Below are 20,211 nucleotides of genomic sequence, written 5' to 3'. Positions count from 1 at the left end.
TTTGGAGAATTAAATGACTGCAGACCCAAAGTTCAATTTACTCTGAAAATAATGGAGAGAAAGCGAAACTCAATGTAATCTTCTGAACCAGAGTGTTATTTACTCCTAATTTTTGGAAACTGTTACTGAAGTCTTAGTTGTTACAGTTTTTCAGAATTAACTTCTTTTTCATTTCAAAAACAATACCTTGACTGAGGCGATAAGCAAAAATATTTATATTTGTGTTATACTTTCATACTTATCATTATTATTTCGACATGTCCTTTTAGTCATTTTTTTTCACTGATCTGTTCATATTTTCTCAATAGGTTCCCCTTGTTGTATCTGTAAGCTTGTGTCTTGTAAGACGGCTAGGAGAGTCGGGGATACAAAATTTAGTTACAGACGAATGAGGTTATCTGGATCCTTAACTCAATTTCCATTGGGCTGGCTCTAACCAAACTAGTTGGTGTGGATACTTTTATCAGTAATCAAGGTCACATCCACAAACTCACCCTTGGTACTCGATGTACTTGTAGATCATACCAGCTATCACCATAGCTACAATAGCGTAATACCAGGAAGAAATGAACATCAGAGCCAGACAGATACTCATTCCCATGAAAGAGAGGGCCCTAGAAAATTAAAAACAAAAACACAAACGAAAAAAGTGCTTTCCTAAGCAACTAAAAAAGAAGCCTATGCTAGAGGTGCTTCTCAAACTGGTGAGAAATTGTTATTAATTTTTTAATTCTAATATATTGCAGAGTGAACTTTTGTAAAATCCAATAAAAAGGATTTGTTAGAAAAATTACTATATGCCTGGATGCTATGACAATGTCAAATTGCTATAAAAGTTTCTAAATGATTTTTCTCAATTTTTATAGTTGTTTTATCGTGGCCTGTGCTGAGGCCCAAACCATCCTTTGTGCTGATGTGTCCCATTGCTGGAAAAACATATAAATAACCATGATTCAACAAAAGTTATCTGTAGTTGTGAGGATAATTAATACCTAGTAGGTGAAACAGGGAGGGGCATATAGTCAGAATTATTAACGTGATGATCTCTAAAAAAAGTATTTCATGTAGATATTTCATGTGGATATTGATCTTTACCTTATGAATGTTTATTAGCATACGTGTAGAACCCACTGAAGGAAAGCTGGTGTTAGTTTTCTTACTTTACGTAAGAGAAACATGGCAGAGAATGATAAAATGCTTGTTTTAAGCAAATAGATTAGGTGAACAATCATGTTTATTGCAGTTCTTCTGTGTATAGAATGAACTTCTTAGCTCTATGATGAATCTCAAAGAATGAGCAGGAGAGCTCAATCTGGAAAGATTAGGCTCCAGTAAAAACAGGATAAAGAGAAAACAAAAGCAAAATAGCAACACAAAAAAGTTCACAGTGAACTTTTGATTAAGGTTAAAGCTAGAAATTGGATTAGAGGCGATAAAATCAGTGAGGATCTAATTTTCTGCCAGATAAAGGTCACATTACTGCTCATCACTGGTAAGTAAAGCCAGGAAAGGGTCAAAGAAAAAGCAAAGAGGAATGTAGCAACAGGTCCATATGGGAGCTATTAGAGAACCTTTAGCCATGACAGAAAAGAAATGAGGAAGAGATGGGATGGCAGCGAAAAGCGTAATGACTCCTTTAGGACTGAGGAGATGCCAACACAGCAGTAGCGGCTGTAGTGACGTTTCCACTGAGAGTTTCACCACGTAGCAGGCACTGTGCTGAGCACTTCAGATCATCTCAAAGCAACCCTGTGGGATACGTAATACCATCAGTCCCATTCTACAAATGAATAAACTTGAATTCTGTGTGGTTATGTGCTTTGTTAAAAGTTACAAAGCTATGAAACAGTAGAGCTGACATTAAGCTAAGGTCATCTGACTCTACAGCTCGTGCTCTTACCTGCTAAATGAAACTGTCAAAAGAGAGTTTGAGAATGAAAATGGATGCCAGTATGAGAATAAAGATAGAAAGGGATGAAGTCCAGTGCTTAGCTAAGAGGTAAACAGAAAACAGATCTGCAAAGGGTAGGTTGGTTTAACCTGAAGAATGCAGCAGGCTGGAAATATTTATTTCATAGTTTTGATCTTTATCCTCAAGTGGGTGTTAGAAGTTATAAAGTGACCTATGAAGAAAACATGGTAGGATGGTGGAAATTCAGGTAAGCACTGCAAGTCGCAACAGTATGGAATGGCTGACCAAGAAAAATTATATTGACAACCCAGAATCTCCTAGTTTCCTAGTTCAATGATGGGTTCTCTCCAAATGTGGGAAAGAAGAAGAAAAAGAGCAGACTTACCAGTGGTAGTAGCGAAACCGGGGTCTCCAGTTGGGTGTTCGAAGTAATGTTTGCAAGGCACATGCCAAGTTCACAAAGAGGTAACACATGAGGAAAAACCTGGCAGATTAAACAAAGTAAGAGGCATGAATATTACTGTAAAATGATTCTTCAAGGGTTATTTTACTTTTTTGAGTTTATTTATTAATTTTTGAGACAGAGAGGGAGACAAGAGAATCCCAAGAAGGCTCCATGCTGTCAGCATGAAGCCCAATGTGGGGCTGGAACCTATGAACTGTGAGATCAGAACCTAAGCCAAAACCAAGAGTCAGATGCTCAACTGACGAAGCCACTGGGCGTTATTTTAAATGGAGACCTGTGTTGTATTTAAGCCTCTGTTCTAGCCCACTAACCCCTGATTAAGACTAGGATGTAGAGAAACTTAAACTTCTCCCCACAAACTTGCTCATTTTCCTGTGTTCTCCTTCAGTGAAGACACAACCACTCTTTACCCAGTTGTTCTTGGAAAAATCCCAGTGTCCTCTTTGTTACGCATCCTTGTTCCAAATTGACTTATCAAGTCCTGTGGATTCTACCTATTTACACATTTCTAAACCTTTTCCCTCCTTCCCATCTCTATTACTATTATCTCTGTTCAGGCTCTCATTTATTCCTTGCTGGATTAGTTAAATAAGCTTCCAGTTAGCATTCATTCCCAGCTCAATTTTAGCCTCCTTTACACTTATCTTTTATACCAAATTGATCATTCTAAACCATAAATAAAAATTGATCCTTCTCAAAGGATCACTCCCTCCCTCCAGGTAAAAGTTCTGGGTCTTTTGTGACCTGGCTCTACCTACTTCTCTGCTCAGCTAGCTCACAACAGGCACCCTCCATTCTATTAAGCCAAACTACTTTCAATCCTCAGATGTGCTACATTATCTCATTCCTCAGTTCCTTCACACACATTCCATGCCTGGGACATCTCACTATCCAGTTGCTGAGTTAATCACCAGTCCTCCTTCAAGATGCAAGTAGTAAACCTTTCTTGAGTCTCAGTCCATTTAGGTGCCTCCCTTTAGAGTTCTTATGACGCTGTTCACCTTTACCACAGTTCTCATCACACTGTACAAAGATCACTGGTCTCTTTATCTATCATCAGTTTCTTAGGATTGTGTCATTCACCTCTGTATTCCTAGCATGCTGCCCAGTGCCAGGTAGGTATTAAGTCATCACTAAGTCCCAGCTAAAGGATCCAACCTAACAGTAGCAGTAAAAACTACAACCAGTTGATGATGAATCACAAAGGAAGGCAAAGAACTTTTCAAGTTATGCAGGTAGGAAGAAACCATGACAATTTATAAAAGCCTTACACAAAACTTCTTAGCAATATATACTATTTAGGTGAAGTTATACCAGTACTTGGCTCACTCTTTTACCACAACTGTTATACACCTGATGGAAATCAACATGTATTATGTATCATTTAAGCAAGAAAAAGTGAAGAGAGGAACTAGCTCTTACATAGAAAGAATTGGGGCCACAAGATCCAGGGAGGCGATAAGGATTCCCAGCTCTGCAATGGCGGCAGTTAGAAGTAAAGCCCAGGTAGGTTCCCCATTGGCTTTGCTGTGACCAAAAACCTGTACAGAGAAGGGAAATATCAGACATAGGAATGTGGGGAGTGTTTGAGTCAATGCTCCCTGACTCTTCCATGTTACAGTTTCAGATATATGAAAGATGATGGTGTTAACAACTGTTGATATTTCGGGGTGCCTGGGTGGCTCAGTCGGTTGAGCATCCTACTTTGGCTTGCTGCTGTCAGCACGCAGAGCCTGATTTGGATCCTCTGTTCCCCATTCCCCTCTCCCTGTCCCTCTCCTGCTTACGCTCTCTCTCTCAAAAAAACAAAAACAAAAAACAAAAACCCCAAACCCAAACTCCAACTGTGATATTTTTAAAAATACCTTTACCCACTCACATATAAACTCACCCCTCATAGAGATTTAGAGGGTTTTGTACTAAAAACCCAGGTCTTTGTATTATATGATCTAATAATTCCTAAGCATATGAAGATGACACTGTTTCTCATAAAATCTGAGAAAAAAAGAAGAGGGCATGGGAAAGATTACTCACCCTCAGAAAGGGTATGATGTTATCCTTGGCTATAGCCTGGAGCAGCCTTGGTGCACCTGTGAGACTCTGAAGTCCAGCCCCACATGTGGAGAAGAAGGAGCCAATAACAATCACCCATGGGGATGGCCAAGATAAGGTACCCACCACAAGATTACCTTTCACAGCATCCCCAAACCTGGGAGAGAAATCAGAGTGGGGAAATTTAACTGGGAAGTAATTACAGACTGAAAGCCTAGAAAAATATCACCCAATTTTTTTCTATTTATAATTTTTAGAGAACTGAATTGAGATAGACATGAAAATTAAGAAACGTAAAGGTGGGCAGATTTGATCAAAAGGCTAATTATTAACCTATATTAAAAAAATAACCTGAAGAGCCAGAAAATAAGCTAAGCTTCAATTATAGCTTTTCCCTTCAAAATATCAAAATATCTGCTCTTTGCAGAAAAGTTGGAAAAATACAAAAAATAAAAAGCAGGGAGGAAATCCATCATGATAACATAACTGGTAATATTTAGCACACTTTGTACACTGCAGTCTCTTTACTATGTTTTTTAAAATATAGAGGAGATCACACTATACCTATAATTCCATATTCTTTTTAAACTTACATTTTCCTATGTCATGAAAAGCTCTTTATGAATGAAAATCTTAGTGGTTTTAATAATATTGCATCATAATTTACACAGTCTATTCCTCTAGTGGTTATTTTGTATTATAGAAAATAATGTGATTAACATCTTTGTGCACATATCTACATTCTCACTTCAGGTTTTTTTTCCTTATGGCAGATTTCTAAGAGGTAGTCATCGCAATAAAAAGGATGAAATCGCATTTCAATATCTTAAAATATTTCAAAATCACTACCTAACTGCTTTCCAGAAAGGTTATAATAAATTTTATTCCCACTGGAAGTATATGAAGGTTTAAGTTTTATAGTATGTATCTATTTCACACCAGCCTTATATTAAAATTTTAAAAGTCAATGCTAATTTGATGGGTGAAACATGGCATCTCATCTGTTTATTTTTGGTTTCAACCATTTTTATTAAGAATCACACACAAAAAGTAATGTGCAAAAAACCAATGTACATTTCAATAAATTTTCACAAACCATCTATGTAGCTACTAGCTAGTCAAGAAATAGAAAACTGCCAGAACCCCAGTCTCTCTTATGCCCACTTGCTATCACTAGCCTTTCCCCCATCACTATCCTGTTAATACTATGTAGTTTTACCTGTTTTTAAACTTTAAATAAATGAAACACAATATATGTGTTTTGTGCTTGGTTTCTTTCACTTAACTTTCTGAAATTCATCCTTTTGTGTGGGTGTATATATAGCTGTGTCTTATTTATTTTCATTGCTCTGATTTCCCATTGCATGAATACATAACTTATCCATTCTACTACTGATGACGTGTGAACTATATCCAGATTTTGACTATTAGTAATAATACTGCTGTGAGAATTCTTGTGCATGATTCTTAACGCACATGTGCATGAATTTCTGTTGGATCTACCTACCAGTGGAAGTGCCAGGTCATAAGGTATATGCAGGTTCAACTTTAGGAGACAATGACCAACAGTTTTCCAAAGTGGTATTCCAGCTTACACTTTCAATACTTTTTATATTATGGTGTAATTTACCAAACCTCTATGAACCCATATATTTTCAGTGACAATAGTATAGTAATAGTAAACTGTGCTACTTATTTTTGTCAGCAATATGTATATATTATTTACTGGGGTTCCTGTCCTAAAAGAACTCAATCTAGTCAGGGAGAGTGATATCAAAAGCTACAATACATATATATGGTAAGTGTAATACTGTAGCGGCTAAACAAGGAGGGGAGTGGGTATCTCTGCTGGGTAAGTATGGGAAAGCTTCACAGGACAGAAGACATTTAGTCTAGTCTTCAAGGATTCATGTGGCTGCCAGGCGGGAGTTACCCATTCTAAGCAAAGGAAACTGCACAGACAAATGTGTGGCTGGATGGGAATCTGAAACAAGGCATATTTGACTTCAAGTTATGGCTAGAGCATGTGGACTTTATGAGGGAATGATGGGAGATGACATGAGAAAAAGGTAAACAGGGCCGGACTGAAGTAATGGGCTTGGCAGGCTGTGAAGCAGGAAGGTTTGTATGATCTCCTTTTGTGTTGTAGAAAAATCATTCTGGTGGCAGCATGGAAGAAGGATTAGAAGGTGATAAAACTGAAAGAGAGGTAATTACAATAATCCAGGAAAAAGATCCTGAAGGTCTGTGCAAAGGGATGGGGATAAATAGCGAAAAGGAGATCTATTAAGATGAAAGGTGGAATTCACAGGGCTTAGAAACCAACTGGATGAGGGAACTGGGGAAAGTCTAGGATGGCACCTACATTTCTGTTTTGAGAAAGGGTGAATGGTGAGGCTTGTAATTCCTCCAGACGGGGAAAATGGGAAGAGATCTAGCAGATTTAGGGGAAAGATTTTTCTAAGAATCTCTTACAAAAACTTGTTTTTTGCACATAGGTGTGAGGAAAGGAAAAACACCCAGCAGCCTTCATAAACGAAATGAAGAAAATTCCAAGATTTTATTTAGAATGCTAAACAGACACATACTTATATCTCATAGAAGAGATGCTAGAAAGAGATGCTAGAGACACTTCAAAGTTTTTGTTTTGTTTTTTTTTTTTTTAACATGCTCTCCTCTACTTTTGGTCTTAGTTTTCCAAAAGCTTTTAATGTACTACAGACAAGTCCTTGTTATTCAGACAAATTCACTACTTCATGAAAGAGCTATATTCATGGCATCTCACTTATTTATAACAATGTAACTAGTACTTATTATTCACTAACCTTTTTGGGAACTATATACATATATTTTCTAATTGTTAGTCACGATATAAACCTCAGGTTAGGTTTTGAGTTTATGACCATCTTGGGGGCAGTGATCTGATATACTGGAAGACAGACACACAGATATTACAAAGAAATCAACTACTCACTTGTCTCTGAGAACAACACCTTCAATACAGGCACCAAAAAGGACAACATTGCTTAAATCTACCATACTGAGAGTCAAGGAAACTGACCTCTAACCCTCTGAGATAGAAAGCAGACACATAGGATATTTCTTCTATCAGTAAAATTAGTTGGCAGATTCACTATTGTAAATTTTTCCTTGAATTTTAGAGATGAGGTGGGTAGATTATCTAGTGAGAAGTGAGCTGATAGAAAGCAGACATCTTTATTACTAGGATAAAAATATTGATGGCCCTCATTCCACAGATGCGCCTATGACTAAAACTCAAATTGGAATCATGACAAGGATACAGACAAAGGAGGTGGTCAGGATGGCGAGGATAGTGCCAATGGGAATAGACTTTTGAGCATCTTTCAGATCTCCAGATCTGTTTGATCCAGCCATGATACCTTTAGAGAAGGAAAAAAGAACAAGTTAATTTCTTAGTTCCTGGACACTTTGATACTCATACTGATACCAAAGACTGGTATCTGAGAAGCCTGTGTCTTAAGAAAAATCACTCTCTGGGTCTGATAACTTCTAAAATAGATAACAGCCCTTCTGCTTACCTGTGACAGAAGGAAAGAAGATCCCCACCAGAAGAGTAAAAGAGGTGGTGATGTCAACAAGGACATACTCATGATTTAAGCTGCCCAAGACATCAGAAGATTTGGCTGAGGGCTTTTCAATGATCTCTCCCTTTGGTAGGTAATTACTCCAAAGATTCTCTGTAGTGGGAAGAAAAAGGTATATAAGCAACAGAAGTATGGAAAGAAGGTAATTAATTTTCTACCTAAACAACATTCTAAATCAGATTCCTCATTTCTAGTGTTTGAAGGTACGTTTGTTTCTACATGAGCACATGTATATATTACATAATAAAGCACACATAAAAACCTAATGCTCTTTCTCAAATGGTTCAAATGTAATTTTACAAAAGGCTTTGGTACATACAAATGCAGTTAAATTTACAAATGCAAATTAGTAAAAGTTAATCAGACTAAATATGGGTGCCCCGCAAAGCCTATTTTCTAAAAATTAATAATCAATGCTATTTCTAAAACCTTAGTGTAAACCTGCTTACATGCAAAGAAATTGTGGACCAAACATTTAAGAAAAAAGTCACTTAAGCAAAGAGCTTCAGAAATCGGGCTGAGTTAGGAAAACACACATGTGCATGTGGGGACACTGAAATAGTTCCATTCTAGCTGTCACTATGGGAAGAACATTGGCAACTTTACAGTAACACAGAATATTTTATTACTTTATCCCAGTTGAAAAAGCGATTGGCTTAGCTCTGCTCTCTAAAGGTGGCAAATTTTAACAGAAAACACTGCAAGGAGTCCTGAAAATGGAGAAGTTCACTAACAGAAAAGCAGAAAGAAGCTGAATTAAGAGCTGTGTGCTGAGCTTAAGCAGGGAAGTGATACAATGGCAGTGAGGCGTCATGGACTATAGAAGAGTCTAAGATTGAAAGGCCCACTTTCCTCAGAAACAAATAAAAAACTTGTTCAAACACCTCCTAACTTACCTGTAATGACACCACTAGCCAATCCAGGAATGCCCTGGATTGAAGTGACATTATTGTGAACAAAGTATTCATCACAGGTGGCATTGAAAAACTGACTTGAGTTACAGAAGAAGCCCCATAACCTTGATGGTACTGTCATGTTGTTAATTTCCTTGGTCTTAGAGCAAGTATCAATGTGTCTTGATGAAAGGGTGCGGTTACCCAGCATGCAGACCCTAAGTGAAAAGAGAGGGAAAGATGAAGCAAGGGGGAAAAAACGTTTAAGAAAAGAAGATAGGTTAGAAATAGGTTAGTAAATTAGATTAGCAAAGTTAAAAAAAAAAACAAAAAAACACCTCATCTCTAAGAGCTTTTACTGTCATGGATGGGAAAAGAACTAACATTTACTGACTCATTCTGTAAATGGGGATTTAAATTTTCTGCAATTTAATCCTCACAGCCATCTCACAAAATATGCATGAGTATTTCCATGTTGTGGATGGAGGAACTGAAGTTTAGGGAGATAAAGTAGTCTGCTCGAGTGGTAGTGACAGAATTCAAATACAAAAACTATCTGAAGACACAGTACTTACTCATCTTCCAAATTTTCTAGGTTATTAACCAATTGTTAGGCCTAAAAGAATCTCAGAGTCCTTTTGTTCTTCTGACAAAAAAAATTTTCCCCTATTTTTTTGGCCTAGAAAAGCCTTATGTTCCTAAAAACCCCTTTGAAAATGTTCTGCTAAAGGTCAAACTTTCTGGCTACCGTTTTGAGAAAAACAGCTTGGCTGAAATGGAAGGCACATCCCACTATGGCCTAAGAGAAAACTATTTTTGAACGTAAGCCTAGACCCAGTGGGAGTGAGGGTATTTAAGGATATTACAAATAATAACTGCTGATTTTATTTTTTTCTTTAACCCGGAGCTATAAATATGAACAAAAGAACAATACACCCACAGTTAAAGTAACTCTCAAGAGGAACAAAGCAACTTTCCAAATCTGCAAAATGACAGCATACGTGCATAATGAGCCATGTACCCATTACTCAGCTTTGATAACTCAACACTGCACAGTCTTGTTTAGTGTTCCTCTAGGGAATTCTGTCTTGTTTTGCTGGAATATTTTAAAGAAAATACCACACATCGTGACCTTTTCCCCACCAAAAGAGAGAAGAATCAAAGAAGAACTTAAGGCAAAGTGGAATTTCTCAAGTGAAGACATCCAGTAGCCTTCAGTACTTTCGGCTAGTTGTAGCCCATAAATGAGCAGACTAAAAACTGATGATGGAATTTATCACTGACATCATTTAGCATAGTAGAAGAAATACTGCACCAGGAGTTAGGAAATCAGTGTTCGTGTTTGTGCTCTGCCATTAACTAACTTTTGGGCAAGTCATTAATCTCTATGGATCTGTCTTTTCATCTTGAAAAAACTATTTTTCTGTAATCAGGTTTAATGAACATAGGACTGATAAGTTTGATACCTGATAATCCAGATGCTTCTTAAAGACAATCTCTGTAGCAAGATTACAAACACTCAGTGGTGGTTAGTCCCTATGCCACTAGTCAAACAGAGAACAGGTGACCTGGGAGTCACCTATCTGTACAAATCCATTGCTACTTCAAAAAATATACTTTAATGTACTTGTACTACTTATGGTAAGGAATACAATCTCTCTAGAGAGATATATATGCAAATGTGACATGTATTCCTCTTTATTTTATAAGTAGAAAGTCTGCTATGATATTAACAGCAAAATAAAAAGGGTAATTACAAATATTTAAATAGGAGCTAAGGTTTCTTTGACTCTCTTGATATTTCATTAATAACAGGAATCCAACTTCTGAATACTTTACAAAGCTTGCCGGTAATAACTATATTCTTTGTAAAGCTCTTCATGAATAGTTTAAGCAAGCACAACCATTATAAGGAGGTTTTAAAACAAAACTCAGTATCTACATCCAAATGATGGTTACAGCTGCCAGTTCTATGCCTGGGACATAAGGAAGAGGACTGACATGACATAGTTTGCGGGGAGGCTTCCTGCCTAGATGCTAACTGAGCTTATCCACAAGTGAAATCTCAGGGACACTGTGAAATTGTACTTGAAGTGGTCACATCACCAGATATTGTCAATGACTACCCAGTAATGATGGCCGGTAAGAGGCAGACACGTACGGGAAGTGTGGAGGGGCAAAAGAAGACTTGATGGCTCCAGCATAGATGGCCAAGATGGACACAATGACACAGGCCAGGAAAAGTGAGGCAAACTTGTTCACATAGCGTACACCGATGAATACCACCAATACCATGAGAACCAAGAACGCGGTGCCATAGACACGCATGTTATTTAGCATGGCTGCTGATTCCTTGAGTGCATCATCGCTACGAAAGATGGCAGCTCGGGGCACAATATATACCTGTTAAGTGAAAGAAGTAGAAAATGAGGTCATTTTATAGTCATCGAGTAAAAGGGCTGTTGTAGTTTGCATTTATTTTCACAAAGTAAAGAAAGGCTAAGACAGAAAATGACTGGAGACTTAACCTATTCCTGCAAAAACTGGATAGCATTGATCTTTTTTTTTTTTTTTTAAGGCTACATGTTGTTCTGAATATCTGCATTTCCCAAAGGAAACAGCAAAGAATGCATTAATAATTTATTCAAAGGGTTATGTAAAATAATTATAATGATTATCTTAAGTCCTACCTTATTATTCCTACTTACCTATCATTTTAAACAGTAAAAAAAAAAATAATAATAATAATCCAGTGAATAAAGAAATGAAAAACATTTTATTTTGGGGGGATAAAGATATGACAAAAGATAAACTTTACTTTTTCCCTGTTAGTGTGTCTTGCCTCACAACTTTCACTTCTTGGTGAGGTGGGTAGAGTGTTAGTAAATGGGTGGAAGGGAAGCAGTAGGCAGGCAGTGGATACTTTCAACTGTTCTGACTTATACTCACAACAGGAAGTCAATGACAAGTTAACAGTGAATCACTTGTTTGATTCTACAGCGGATCTCTCAGAAGTTTTGCTACCAAACAACAAAATAAATCCAAATCTCTATCTTTTCTACACTGTAGACCACAATTAAGCCATTACTCACCAGAAAAATTTCAATGGCACCAAGGATATACATGGCTGCTGCAAATGTGGTACCAAGATAAAAGCAGAGGCCAACAGCCCCACCAAACTCTGGGCCCAGGGCCCGGGAAATCATAAAGTATGAGCCTCCAGCTAAAAGACAAAACAGAATGTAAGCAGGATAAAGAAAGTACACCGGTAAGAAGAATGTAAACAAAGTCATAAATAAGAAGAATAAATGCTTCAAGCTTTTGAAAACTCTCAATGTTTTGATAAAAAGTATATTTGCTAACGGGAAATAAAGGATAAAACCTTTCTAATATACTGCATAGCTAATGCTCCACACCAACTAGTTCAACTTGTCAGTATTACTTAGATAAATATCAAGGAATATTTACTACAGGCATGAGATAGCCCCATAATATATACCCTAACTAAAAGAAGATAGGAATGTGATACAAATTAAGACTTCTAGCTTAGAACATGATGAGATTTTTTTCCTTTTTATTTTAATTGAAGTATGGTTGACTTTAATAAATGGTATAGTACAACATCACAGTGGTTCGACAATTCTGTACATTAAGCACACCATAGTAAGTGCAGTTACCATCTGTCAACATACAACGTTACTGCAATATTATTGAGTGTATTCCCTATGCTGTATTTTTCATCCCCATGACTTATTTATTTTATAACCGGAAGTCTGTAACTCTTATTCCCTCCCTCTCACTTATTTTGCTCATCCCTCTACTCTTCTTTTCCTGGACAACCACTAGTTTGTTCTTTGTATTTATGAGTCTCTGTTTTTGTTTGTCTGTTTATTTATTTATTTGGATTCCACATATAAGTAAAATCATATGGCATTTGTCTTTCTCGGACTTATTTCATTTGCATGAGTGGATCTCTAGGTCCACCTGTGTTGTTGCAAATGGCAAGATTTCATTCTTTTTGATGGATGAGTAATATTCTATTTTGTGTGTATGTGTCCACAACTTCTGTATTCATTCATCTATTGATGAACACTTAGGTTGCTTCCATATCTTGGTTATTGTAAATAATACAGCACTATACATAAGGGCACCTATATCTTTTTGATCTAGTGTTTTCATTTTCTTTGGGTAAATACCCAGAAATGAAATTACTGGATTATATGGTATTTCTACTTTTAATTTTTTGAAGAACTTCCATACTGTTTTCCAAAGTGGCTGTATCAGATTCTATTCCCACCAACAGTGAGTGAGGTTCCCCTAGTTTAGGACATAAAGAGACTTAAAGAATGTATTCTAAAGTCAAAGAGTGTGAATACCTATGACCAACAGACTAAATAGTATTCTGTTCCTTGGAAGTTTGCACCTCTGGCTTCACAGCATAAACATACAGTAATTGTTGACAATCCCTGAAATGCAATCTTAGCCAACTGACCTGGCACCACTCCATTAGTGGCAATGGCACTCATGGAGATAGCAGTCAACATTGTCTGTAAAGGAAGTGAAAGGAGAAGACTGTTACTGTTATAAAGATGACATTTCTGTACTATCTTCCCATCTGTGGAATTCAGAGCACTGTTTGAATAATTAACTCTACATACTTTATGGACGGAGTTGGATGTCATACCTAATAGCATGGAAATATGATGTGGTTCAACTCATTGCACTAGTCAAATTACTATCATCTTGAGTATTCTGTTAAAATGGTTCTATGTCATAATCAGTAGGTTAGGTGCTAGTAGAAACCCCTGATCTCACCCTGGTCTCCTAGTTAACTTGGAAAACAGACTGGAAACTGACTAAGGACTAGATATTACAAGAACAATATTCAGTAAGGAAGGGAACCACTGAAGACTTCTGAACTAATAAAAACTGTATTTTGAAAACATTGCCTGGGAGCAACAGAGTATAGAATGGACTGCAGACAGGGAGCAGATGAAGACAGAGTGACTTGTTAATAGGCTATTACAGTTCAGTGAAAAAACAGGAATATAAAGGAAGGGTTGTAGGTAAGAGATTTCAGAGGGAGACTTGATTGACACTGGTAGCTGATTAGATGTGAGAGGTAACCAAGGAGCCAAACATGACCTTGAAGTTTTAAGACTAAGAAAACAAAAAGGCACGGGGGGGGGGGGGGGAAGGTAGTACTGTTAATTTTAATTTATTAATGATAGGAACTATCTCTGCTTATCCTGCTTTGTATGTACTCAGTGAGCCTAATGCACAAGGAGGGTATAATAATGATAGTAATGAAAGAGGTCAGCAGGTAACAGAACAAAAAAATACATTTTTTATAATAATCAACTTATAATGCATAAGAGGAGTTTAAATTCAAGGAAGATCAGAATGTTCTCAGTACAGTGGGGAGAGGACCTGGAAAACACACCTGAATTTCTAGGGAAGGGAGAACAGATGAGACTTGAAAACAAAACAAACGCCCCTCACCCTAAACAACAGTCCGTTTTGTTCCTCCATACTATACTGGAGTAGTGTGGCATCATTTTCTATCACAACTTCGGTGCCATTAATACAAGTGGTTTGTATTCTGAATTCTTTGAAGTCAAGGACTACATCTCCTACTCCCTCCAGAAAGAAGTCTTCCTTTGTAATTTGTAGTACATCATATTATAGATCTAAGCAGTGAAGAGTGGGCCCTAAATAACTGAAAATACTTCAGATTTTAATATCAAAATAATCTCTCCTTTTGAGATCATGAGTCTTCCCCTACTAGCCTTTGTTTTATTCTCAAACAGGTCAAGTGCATATAATCTTGAGCTCTTGCGACGTTCCAGGTGATTTCTAAGAGCCAACTCAGGACTTACACAGCAGCAGCAGATAAGGACGATTGCGAAGGCCTGAAGAACGCCAGCCGTGCCCACAACCCATGTAAGGCGTAGAAACAAGATCACTCCAAAAATATTTTGTAGACAGGGGAGGTAGACACCCATGAAAGTACCCATTTGAGGGGTCTGGAAAGTTGACAAAAGAAAAATTATATAGTCATCTAGAAGCCATGCTTTTATCCTTTTACTTGTGTATAAAAACTTGCTCCCAACTACCATATTAATTATTAGGCAGAGATAATCAGAATATCCTAGAAGAGGCACATATAAAATCTCCATCTAATAAATGTCAATTACCATACTTTTTAATAGTCCTAGAACTATACATTTTTACTTTACACAGGTCCCCATATGTTTTTACATAAGTATTTGACCACAATCCCCCCCTTTTAAAATGTTCTGTAGTTTGAAGCTATCAGCTTTCCCTTTTCATCTAAACTGAATAATGACTTGATGGAATTCCTTTAGAATGTGGTATAAATCTTTCATAGTAGCTGGTAAATACAGTTGGTAAAATGAAGATCTGAGGGTCATTTCATTCCTGAACAACCAGGAAGCTACCTTGTTCCGTATTTTCATTTTGAGAAAAACTGAAATGTAGTCTTTGAAAAACCCAACCACTTGACCACAGAGAGATGGCATCAGCAGATGGGCATGGACACTCCTCTTCTGAAGTGCTATTTCCTCTCCCTGCAACGGTCTTCTCCCAACCAGGCTCACTGTCTCACATTGGTTAGGTCTCTGCTCAAATATCACCGTCAGAAGGGCTTTTCCTGACTAACCTCTCTCCAACAGCAACCCCTTCTGCCCTAGCTTTCTTGCTGGCCAGTTGCAGTCTCTTTAGCCTGCCTTAAAAAAAAATTAATTACTGAAGTATAGTTGACACACAATGTTACACTGGTTCAGGCGTACAACATGGTGATCTGACAAGTCTCTGCCTATGATATGCCACAAGTGTAGCTACTATCTGTCCCTGCTTATATTTTTGTTAGAGCATTTATCAACATGTAATATACAGTTTAACAACTATCTCTTCATACCAGAATTCAGACTGCATGAGAGCAGGACATTGTATGTTCTCTTTTTGCTATGGCCCCGGTGCCCAGAACAGTGCCTGGCTTAAAGCAAGCATTCAATAGTTACGGAGCACAGAGTGATGCCCTGGATAGTTCCTCCTTTCTTATATATGGGACTCTTTTTATTTATCATTGTTATCCTAAGGCCTCACCTTGGTGGGCTTCTTTTTCCCCTCAGTGATGTTCTCTGCCTCTTCATGTTCCTTCGCTCCTTGTGTCAGATTAGTATAATTGGCCATACGGTTGAGGAGAGAAGATACCTTTGGTCTTGTGTCCATTTCTTCCTATAAAGTCATAAACATGGAAGAAATGAGTAATGAAGAACACTGGAAGCATAAGCACCAAAATGGCCCATGTATCAGAAAATTGCAAATTAAATAAGAAAATATTTCACAGATAAATATTTTAAGACAATTCATCAGTGAGGCTTTATTTTCCTCCCAAGGTAAAATATCACTTAATCAGGGATACATGAATCCTTATAAGATTCTTAAGTGAAAAAGCTTTAGGATTCTAATAGCTTAACTTTACAGTAAAAATAAAATCACACTGGCCCCTACAGACAGCTGTAACCTTGTAAAAAATGTTGGTAATATTATCTTTAACTACAGTGCCCCTTTCTTTAGGCTACCAACATTCTAACAAAATTTATGGCTATTATTTATTGCAGCACATACGGATAGCTCAATAAAAAACTTTTGTGACTGAGGGGCACCTGGGTGGCTCAGTGAGTTAAGGGTCCGGCTCTTGATTTCAGCTCAGGTCATAATCTCGCGGTTTGTGAGATCGAGCCCTACATCGAACCTGCTTGAGATTCTCTCTCCCTCTCTCTCTGCGCCTCCCTGTCTCGTGCGCACAGCTGTGTTCTCTCTCAAAAATAAATAAACATTAAAAGAAAAAAACCTTTTGTGACTGAAGTAAATATTCACCACAGATCTTTTCTTCAAGTAAGCTGAAAGAAAATATCATTTAAAAGATAAGTATGCTGAGAGAACTAACATTCACATCACTGTCCAAAGCCAGAAACAAAGGCAGTGCGGGACTAAAGTAGGTTCCTTTCAAGAACCTGCCTGCAGATGCCGTCAGAGTCCGTAGGGTCTCAGGTTAAGACCTGCAAGGTCCTCTTAATCTAGCAGCCTACTTCCTACACTGATTTTTGATTTAGTAGTTCTAAGGTAAGTGATAGTCCTCCCAAACACAGATTGAAAAACTCACTATTTTACACTTTGTAGATAATGCAATATTCACATCCTAGCTGAATTAGATAGCAAGGTCCCCCATATTGAGGAAGAATGTTGACATTCTTCCTCAATACTCAGAAATTTGATTTAATGGTACTTATAAGTGACTATTAGATTACATAAATAAATCAACTATAATGACAAGTTATAATAAGTATTATACTTTAACAATTAATTCTTAAAATTATCCAGGCTGTACTGTTTTAAAACTAAATGGGATAGAAAACAGCGATCTTGAAATCTCTATTCCTGAAATCTCTGCTCTAGTCTTCTCCCAAATATTACCTCAAAGAGTGCCAGGTTTTTATCAAAATATTCATCTCCTTCTTCATAATTGGAATTATTGAGATAAGCATTTCGAGCTTTCTTATTATGCCCATCATCTGGAAAAAAAAAAAAAAAAGTAAACCAAGTCAGTTTCTCAGTGGTATTAAAGAAGTATCAGCACCAAATAACTTCATGTTGCCTCTGTATCAACAGAACCCATTTTCATATTCAAACTACCTTAAGTTTATTTTTTTATTTTGAGAGACAGCGTAAGTAGAGCAGGGAAGGAGCAGGGGTGAGGGTGGGGGTGGAACAAAGGATATGAAGAGGGCTCTGTGCTGACAGCGGAGAGCCCAGTGCAGGGCTTAAACTCACAAACTGTGAGATCATGACCTAAGCCAAAGTGAGACGCTCAAATGACTGAGCCACCTAAGCACCCCTCATATTCAAACTTTAATCTGAGAGTGGGAGAACTCAATTAGCGTTGCTTGGAGAATGTGGTTCCCTCTAGAAAAGGAGCAAAAATAAATTTCTAAGAGGTAAACATAGGTCATTGCTTTTCTTAATACAAAGGCCTCTGGACACACTATTCTTTTAGGATTCTAACCTACAGAGACCCTACACTTAAAGTCACCCAAATCTAGAATAAAATTTTTTTAAAAAGTACTTATTGAGTCCTTAGTATATAATACCTTTATACACTATTGCTGTTGAACAATGGCAGCAAAAGCCCTCTACTTACAGATGTCCAACCTTTTATAAATGATATTAGGTAAAAAAACAAAAAAAACAAAAAAAAAATGACATTAGGTCATGTAACCAAGAATTATTTTTGTACAAACTCCTGCCACATATTTTTTTTCATCCCACAAACATTTGGTGAACTAGCTATAAAGAAAAAGAGAGAGAGAGAGAGAGAGAGAGAGAGATAAAGAGACTGGGTTCCCTAACACAGTAAAGTTTGTGTTGTATCCTTAGCTTTGGTTCTGTATTGTGTAAGAGTTATATAATTTTAATCACCTTGTAGGAGAGAGAGAAAATAAAAAAATATATAAATGTCATTAAGAACTAACACTTTAAATATTGATAAAATAGACACCAATATAAAATTTAAAGAAATTAATTTAAAGTCCTATAACCTTAAATGTAAGTTTGGGAAACAGTCAACAAGCTATGAAAATAACTGGATCATGTCAAAGGACAGAAAAGCCAACCTGATGGGATCCCTAATGGCTAAAAATGGGATAATATGAGCACTAAAAATAAATAATGCAATGAATTGAAAAGTAAGTATGTGAAATATCCAATATATTAAAAAAAAACAACTAGTCACCTTTGCAAGTTACTAAGAAAACAACATATATGAAAAACAATAAATGGAAAGAATCAAGCAATTATCCTGTCTTTCCTGTACCAACTATATTTCTAGGTAATGAAAAAGTTAAAGAAAATTTCTTCATTATAGAAACATTCTAGCTAATCAATGTGGAATTTAAAAAACAAAACAAACAAGCATAGGGAAAAAAGAGACAGACAAACCAAGAAACAGACTCTTAACTACAGAGAATTGGTGGTTACCACAGGGGAGTTGGGTAGGGGGATGGGTGAAAACAGACGAAGGGGATTAAGAGTACACTCATCATGGGGCGCCTCAGTGGCTCAGTCCATTAAGGGTCCAACTCTTGATCTCAGCTCAGGTCATGATCTCATGGTTTGTGAGATCAAGCCCTGCACTGGGCTCTGCGTTGACGGAGTCTTTCTCTCTCTCTCAAAATAAATAAACAAACTTAACAATTAAAAAAAAAGTACACTCATCATGATGAGAATTGAGTAATGCACAGAACTGCTGAATCACTATACTGATTCACCTGAATCTAATATAACACTGTATGCTAACTGAAATTTAAATTAAAAAAAATTTTAAATGTAGATGGATTGGGAAAAAAACCCACCAATTTTCAACCCCTAATGAAATAATGCATCTAGGCAATCATCATCAATGGTTGCTAAAACCATTAGATGAAAGGCTAAGACATAACTTTATAATGGATGGATCGGGGTGATCTGGAACTCAATGATCAATGTTAACACTGCTTGTTAAAAGTGGACGACACAAACCCCTACTGTAATACAATAAAAAGTACCCTGTGCAACCTATGACGTATTCTTACCAAAAGACTGGAAGTTGAATCTAATCAAGCTTCTTAAATCTATCAGTTCACAAAAACAAAACAAACAAAACAAACAAAACAAAGCAGAGGAGGAACATGCTAAACATCACCACAAAGATGCTGCAATCACCAAATTCAGAATGTGAGAAATTCTACATGACAAATAATCTGACTTATTCAATAAATAAATGGCATAAACTAAGAAAGCAGAATTCATAATTTGAGACTTAAAATGACATACCAACCAAGTACAAGGTGTGAAACTTGTTAGAATCCTGACTCTAATCAAATGTAGAAAACAAAAACAAAAACAACAAAAAAAAACCCAAAAAACCCCACTTTTGAAACAGATAAATTTAAACTTTTTTTTTTTTTAAGTAAATAAAATCATGTGATGTCTGGAATTTTAAGATATTCCAGGAAAAAATTAAGTGGGGATTGAAAACAGATTCTCAACATTGTTGAAACTGAGTGATGGCTTCATGGAGGTTCACTATCCTATTCTATTTACTTTTCTATATCGTTGGAAATTTCCACAATAAAAAGTTACTAAAAAAACAACAACAAAACAAAACAGGAAAATGATAGCATGGAGCCTGCTTCGGAT

General features: G+C 36.8%; 1 protein-coding gene across 5 annotated transcripts in view; it reads right to left on the bottom strand.

Annotated features, from left to right (window-relative positions):
• Positions 1 to 20,211, bottom strand: part of SLC12A6 (solute carrier family 12 member 6) — an 88,594-nt gene that overhangs the window by 10,972 nt on the left and 57,411 nt on the right. For 4 of the 5 annotated variants that reach the window (XM_049613269.1, XM_049613268.1, XM_049613267.1 and 1 more), the window contains 14 exons: positions 17,452 to 17,549; positions 16,078 to 16,209; positions 14,829 to 14,975; positions 13,442 to 13,496; positions 12,042 to 12,172; positions 11,111 to 11,352; positions 8,953 to 9,167; positions 7,991 to 8,149; positions 7,733 to 7,831; positions 7,405 to 7,462; positions 4,413 to 4,587; positions 3,801 to 3,919; positions 2,298 to 2,396; positions 495 to 614 (listed from right to left, as the gene is read on the bottom strand). In XM_049613269.1, coding sequence (XP_049469226.1) covers positions 495 to 614; positions 2,298 to 2,396; positions 3,801 to 3,919; positions 4,413 to 4,587; positions 7,405 to 7,462; positions 7,733 to 7,831; positions 7,991 to 8,149; positions 8,953 to 9,167; positions 11,111 to 11,352; positions 12,042 to 12,172; positions 13,442 to 13,496; positions 14,829 to 14,975; positions 16,078 to 16,209; positions 17,452 to 17,549 — 1,849 coding nt within the window. Of the gene's footprint in view, positions 1 to 494; positions 615 to 2,297; positions 2,397 to 3,800; positions 3,920 to 4,412; positions 4,588 to 7,404; positions 7,463 to 7,732; positions 7,832 to 7,990; positions 8,150 to 8,952; positions 9,168 to 11,110; positions 11,353 to 12,041; positions 12,173 to 13,441; positions 13,497 to 14,828; positions 14,976 to 16,077; positions 16,210 to 16,828; positions 16,878 to 17,451; positions 17,550 to 20,211 lie in introns of all 5 variants that reach the window. The other variant, XM_049613271.1, reaches the window with a different exon arrangement.

Source organism: Panthera uncia (genome assembly GCF_023721935.1).
Source record: "Panthera uncia isolate 11264 chromosome B3 unlocalized genomic scaffold, Puncia_PCG_1.0 HiC_scaffold_1, whole genome shotgun sequence".
Classification (NCBI taxonomy): Eukaryota; Metazoa; Chordata; class Mammalia; order Carnivora; family Felidae; genus Panthera; species Panthera uncia.
Note: the sequence above shows the minus strand (reverse complement) of the source record. Positions and strands in the feature narration are given on the sequence as shown.